The sequence below is a fragment of the Lipotes vexillifer genome, unplaced genomic scaffold (genome assembly GCF_000442215.2).
Source record: "Lipotes vexillifer unplaced genomic scaffold, Lipotes_vexillifer_v1.1 scaffold657, whole genome shotgun sequence".
Lineage (NCBI taxonomy): Eukaryota > Metazoa > Chordata > Mammalia > Artiodactyla > Lipotidae > Lipotes > Lipotes vexillifer.
In genome coordinates, this window is record NW_006774518.1 from 416,583 (window position 1) to 422,829 (window position 6,247).

At 50.2% G+C, this 6,247-nt stretch overlaps 1 protein-coding gene across 2 annotated transcripts in view; it reads left to right on the forward strand.

Annotated features, from left to right (window-relative positions):
* The window catches only part of PPP1R18 (protein phosphatase 1 regulatory subunit 18), a 9,051-nt gene extending 5,114 nt beyond the window's left edge, over positions 1-3,937 (forward strand). Inside the window, exons 3-4 of one of the 2 annotated variants that reach the window (XM_007449196.1) lie at positions 2,158-2,368; positions 3,044-3,935. In XM_007449196.1, the coding sequence (XP_007449258.1) occupies positions 2,158-2,368; positions 3,044-3,063 (231 nt within the window). In that variant the 3' untranslated portion in view covers positions 3,064-3,935. Of the gene's footprint in view, positions 1-2,157; positions 2,369-3,043 lie in introns of both variants that reach the window. The other variant, XM_007449197.1, reaches the window with a different exon arrangement.
* The last annotated feature ends 2,310 nt before the right edge of the window (positions 3,938-6,247 follow it).

Here is a 6,247-nt window from a genome sequence, read left to right on the forward strand (position 1 = left end):
GGGGTTGGGCTGTGGCTGGTGCCCTTCCCCAGAGGCCCCTCTGGCAGGGAGACCAGCCCCTCCCCTCTCCAGCCCCCTTGTGACCTTATATAGCTGATGAGAGGAGTGAGTCACCCCCTCCGTACCCCCCACCCCACACGCCCCATGCAGGCTGTGCATTCCTGAGAAGCCCAGTCAGAAGCTGGGGCGGGTGGTGAGGAGGGAAGCAGGGTGGTGAGAGAGAGGCAAACGTGGAGGGAGAGCAAATAAAATAGATCCTTTTCCAGAGCAGATAATAAACTATGCAGCTTGTTATCTCAAAAGGTGATATGAAAAGAAAACCGAAATGGGTTCCCAGAAGTTTGGGTAAATCTGTCAGCAATAGAATTAGTTCCTTTTGAGAAACTGGGATATAAGGGGTCTGGTTCCTGTCACTTGATTCTACCAGCCAGCTGTTCCACAGACACAGACTGGGGGTTGACTTGTACAGACTGGACTGACCCCGCCCCCAGTATTCCCCCAGTGTTGGTCCTCTGTTGGGACCACATCTAAGGTCTGGATGAAGCCTTCCTTACCCATTGTGGCAACTTCCACGTTTCTGTTGACAGCAGACACAAATAAGTAAACAAATAAGTAAATTCTCTGGTAGGTTAGGTTAGAAGGTGGTAAGTGATTATGGGAAAACATTAGAACAGGGACAAGTGGAACCTAGAGGGCCAGGAGGTAGGAGGAGCAAATATGACAACTTTATAATAGCATGATGCAGAGAGAGGGAGCCATGGCTATATTTGGGGGAAGAGTGTTCCAGGCAGAGGGAACAGCCAGTACAAAGGCCCTGAGGTAAGAGTGCCCCTGGTGGGGCTGGAGGAAATCACAGCCAATGTGGCTGGAGTGGAGGAGGATGCTGGAGAGGAGTGGGGAGAGGCACACTGGCAGCCCCCTGTAGGCCTTGGCCGGTCTCTGGCTTTTGCTCCCAGTGAGGTGGGGGCCAATGCCAGGTTTGGACCCAGGGAGTGACACACACTGTCTCTGAGTTCTAGCTTCCCTCAGGGACCCAGGTGTTAGCAACCACCTGTCCAGCCACCGGCCTGGTTTCTCTCCTCATACCCCAGTCCCTGCAGAGACTCAGGGGTGCTGGGCTCCAGCCCCGAGTTTCTCAAACAGACGCCAGAGGAGGCCTGGGGAGATCATCTGGACCTTTCTGAACAGTTCACATGGAATCCTCCTGTTTGTCTCCTTAATCGCTTTGGCTCCCAGAGTTAATCCCACCCTGCCCCTTCCCCCTGAGCTTCTTAGGAGGGCAAAGGGGAAGGGTAAAAAGGTAGTGAGAGCAGCTGGGGCTCGCCTGCTCTTGAGACAGTATGTTTAGGAAGGATTTTCTGCCCCGTCCAGATCCCTTCTGGTCATTTGCCTCTGTCTCTGCACGTCCCTTCTGGTGCACTCTCCACCCCCATGCCATGTTTGCCCGGACTTTCCTCTCTGCCCCAGTCACCTCCCCCAGCTGCACCTTTCAGGCACTCAGGCTCATCTTCTCCCTGTGTTTTGGGGAGAGTCTCTTTTCCTCTGGGCTTTTCTGTTGGTCTCCGCTCCCCTCTCAGACCCAAGACCCTTTCCTGTGGGTCCACTCCAACTGGAGGAGGGGAGTGAGGGGGGTGAGAGGGGCTGGTGACCAGGGTCCTGGGTTTCCCTCAACATCAAGGGGCCGAGGCTATGGAAACCATTGTGCCTGTCTTTGCTTTTGGCGGGGATCCCTCCCAGCCAGCTCTTTCCAGCTCTTTTCAAATCTCACCTCCTCTGGGTAGCCGTCCTGATTGCTCCCAGGGTGCCCAAAGACTCAGTTCTGATCACAGGACTTATCTCCATGTTTTTAATTTGTTTTTACCCTTCTGCCTCCCACACTCTAAAAGCAGAACCTTGGTCCTGTGTTACTCACTTCTGCCACCTGGGGCCCCGCCAAAGCTCAGGTCAAAGTCAATGTTTTGGAAATGATATGATTGAAGAGGGAAAATCTGGGACTGGAGAGAGAGTACTGAAAGGAAAACTGGCTTCCAGAGTGGCTGGGGAGGACAAAGTCAGCGAGTGCCCAAATCCAGTCCCCACTCTCCATCCTGCACCTGTTACCCTGCGGTCTTCCCCCTGCTGACCTCTCCTCCTCCCCGCTTTCTCTCCCACCCTCAGCTCAAGATCTCCTTCAGCGAGACAGCCCTGGAGACCACGTACCAATACCCCTCCGAGAGTTCGGTGCTGGAGGAGCTGGGCCCGGAACCTGAGGCCCCCAGTGCCTCCAGTCCCCCAGCGGCCCAACCCGACGACGAAGAGGATGAGGAGGAACTGCTACTGCTGCAGCCAGAGCTCCAGGGCGGGCTGCGCACCAAGGCCCTGATAGTGGGTGAGCGCGGGCTCCGCCGGCCCGACTGCGCCCCCTGGTGTTCGGGGTGGGTACTGCGGTCCAGGAGGGAGGGGGAGGATTTAATGTTGGCGCTTGGAAGGATCTTGGCAGGGCCTCTAGCCCAACTGCTCCTTTCACAGACGGGAAAACGGTGGTCTTGGGAAGCGAAGTGCACGTGACGTCTCCATATTTCAAGACTAGGCCTCTTTCTGAGAGCTCTAGTGTGGTTAAAAACACAGCGTTTGGATCAGACAGGCCTGAGTTTGAATTCCATCTTGTCTCTAAATTGTGGTGTGACCTCAGGGAAATCACCTGACCTCTGGCCTCAGTTTATTATTGTGAAATGGGGTTTATAATAACTACCTCTTGGAATTGTTGGGAGGGTTAAGTAAGTTTTGTAGAACACCTAGGAACTATGGCTGGACATCAAATTACTTAACCTCTCCTGGGGTTATTGTGAGATTAAACGAGTTTAAACGAGTTATGAGAATGGCTGGCACAGAATCCAGGCTAAATGAGTGATGGCTGTTACTAGTAGTAACAGGCACTCAGGATGTGGAAGATATTATAAGATTTCCTACATGCCAACTGGCCTTCACTGTGGGCAGTGGGTCGGGAAGGCGGGAAGCAGAGACCCTCACTCATTCTCTAACCTTATTGCCTCCTCTCCCACAGATGAGTCTTGCCGGAGGTGACCCTCTTCCAACACTGGGATATACCTCCCTCCTTCCCAGAACTGAAGATCCTGGAGCCCAGAAGATTCAGAGCAGACAGACCCTGACATGAGCCTGGCAGGGAAGGGCAACCAACATCTTCCAACTTGCTTTCCTCATCCTGTTTCTGGGGGCAGAGGCAACCGCATAGTTTCCACCCTCATCAGACATGCTGGTGCATCCTAGGTGATCCAAGATCCCCATCAAGTCCTGGGGAGGAGCACAGAACTCACGGGGCACGGTGGGGGGTACGGATGGAGCACCCTCTCCATCTCCATGGGCAGGGTAACTCTCCCCACAGCCTTCCTTGACTCCCCACCACCCCCTGGGGCTCTCGGGATTTAAGTACCCATGTCCCTGGGAGACCTGGCCACCATTGAATTTACAGGCACCTCTCCCTCCTGTTCCTTAGGTCACTGCCCCTTTGTTTACAGCGCCTGCCTCCTCTCTTGACCACAGCCTGGTTTACAAAACCCGCCAGTTCCCAGCCCCACCTGCCAAAGTCCTGGGTTTACAAGCCACGTCTACTTGTGTGTCCACATAGAATCCTCTCCCCTGTCCCCTGAAGTCACCTCATTGGGGTGACCTGGGGGTATGGCTTCCTCCACCTTTGCTCAGTGTTACTGTCTCAGTTTTCCCCAAGAGGGAAGGCTGGGAACCTTAACTCTGTATCCCCCTCTAGTTATTTAATTCTGTTCCTCCTAGTGGTTCACAATTGAACTGAATTGCGAGGGTGTGGGGTGAGTAATGAGGCGCCTCAACTTTCTCCCCCGAATTCTCCTTCCTTCTCAATTGCCTGTTTTTTTGGTTTTGTTTGTCTTTTTTTAACTTTCCATAATAAAGTGGAGCTCTCTCCGACTCTCCTGCTGCTGCTTCTTTAGAAAAAGTGCATGTTGGGGGTGGGGTGGGCTCTGGGCTCCTTATTCCAGGCCTCTCCCTCCCATCTTCTTCTTAGCCGTGAAGAGGAGGCAGCCACGGCTGTGGGAGGGGAAAATGACGAAGGTGAACCAGGAACTCAGCAATGACTTGTAGAAAGGGCTCTGGGAGAGCCTGGCACTGGTTTCTCAAAGGACTAGCAGGTGAAGGACTGGATTTTTGTTGTTGTTGTTTGTTTGTTTGTTTTTGGCTGCGCCTCATGGTTTGCAGCATCTCAGTTCCTCGACCAGGGATTGAACCTGGGCCTCTGCGGTGAAATTGCCAAATCCAAACCCCTAGACCACCAGGGAACTCCCTGTTTTTTTTTAATTCTCTTTTTTTTTTAATTAAATTTTTTTTTTAGTCTAGGGCTGGTTTGAGAAAGGGCAGTTGAAGCATCCACTAGACTGGAAGTACCATGAGGACAAACTGTGTTGGTTGGGTTTACTGCAGCATCCCCATGCCTGGCACCTCGTAGACACAAAAATTTATTTTTAAAATGAATGACTGAGCAAATGAATGAAAAGATGAAAAGAGCTAAAAACTTGGAAGCAAAGGACACTCTGAATTGAAGGATTCTGGCATTCAGAAGCCTAGTGCAATGCAAGCAGCCAGATAGTATGTGATTAGTAGTGGCTAATCCAGAGGATTTTACTCCAAGACTCAGGACCATAAACAATAAGTCTCCTGAAATTGCTGCAAGTATAGTGTATGTACAGAAGTGCAGATTCCTCAAAAGGGTCTCCTCTGATAGACAATGGGATAATTCATGGCTTTGTGGCCCAAGTGTAGCTGGTACTGGGAGGTTTCCCCATTTCAATGAATTTTTATTTTCTACAAATGTAGAATATCTGTATTTTACTTATCAGTCTTTTTTTTTTTTTTTTAAGTTCTCCAGGCTAATAAAGACATGGTTAAGTAGTTGTAGTCCTTCTATCACTAGAGGATGCTCCTCTCAGACTAGTCAGAGGAGATTCCTCCTTTATTAAAAACAAAGTGTATTAGACAAATTGATCTTAAACATATGCCAAAGGTCTTTAATTTACCAGCAAGGGAACAAGCAAGGTGTCAAAAGAATGAGCCACTTCAGAGAGGACATGGGTAGGAGGGAAACAGGATACTTAACGTTAGTAGCTAATTAGGTAAAGATCCTAATCAGCTGTGACCCAGGAAAGCAGAAGCAAGAGGCTCTGAGGTGCCAGGGGTGTACACAGTCCATTTCAGAAATAGAAAGCAATGCATTCAAGAAGTTAATGAAGGCTTCCCTGGTGGTGCAGTGGTTAAGAATTCGCCTGCCAATGCACGGGACACGGGTTCGAGGCCTGGCCCAGGAAGATCCCACATGCTGTCGAGCAACTAAGGGCATGCACCACACTACTGAGCCTGCGGTCTAGGGCCCATGTGCCACAACTACTGAGCCCATGTGCCTAGAGCCGGTGCTCCACAATAAGAGAAGCCACTGCAATGACAAGCTGGCGCTGCCGCTCGCCGTAACCACAGTAAGCCCACGTGCAGCAACGAAGACCCAACACAGCCAAAAATAAAAATAAACAAATAAATTTTTAAAAAAGAAAGAAGCCAATGATGTGGAACTACCTGTGGCTGTTAACTGGAATAACAAATGTTTCTTTTCCCAGCGTAGTGTCGATAAATACAATTAATTGTAAAAGTATGAAGCAGGATCAAACAGAGGACAGCAGAGTCAAGCAACAAACTCTGCTTATTTAAAATAAAAGCAGTCACCAGTGAGTTTCTCAAGCAGTTAGCAAAAAAAAAAAAAAAAGTGCTGAATACAGTTTGCGCATTGCTTAGTTTGGAGATCTTTTAAAATAACTTCCAGAGACAACGCCAAGAAAAGAGGGCACCTTTATTTTTTCTCCACATCCCAAGTCTTCTGCCTGGAGTCCTCTTTTAAGCCTAACCTATATTCACTTCTGCGGAAAGTACCAGTCCTAGCAAAGATCACTTCTAATCAGCACGGCCTAATCTATAATAAGCATGGACTTGATCCTCTAATTTGAAAGACTGCCCCACCAGCCGCGCGCGCGCGCGCACACACACACACACACACACACACACACACACACACACACCTTGCATTATTTTTGGCTCCATGGAACTTACATGTCTATTTATTTATTTATTTATTTATTTTTGCGGTACTCAGGCCTCTCACTGTTGTGGCCTCTCCCGTTGCGGAGCACAGGCTCCGGACGCGCAGGCACAGCGGCCATGGCTCACGGGCCCAGCC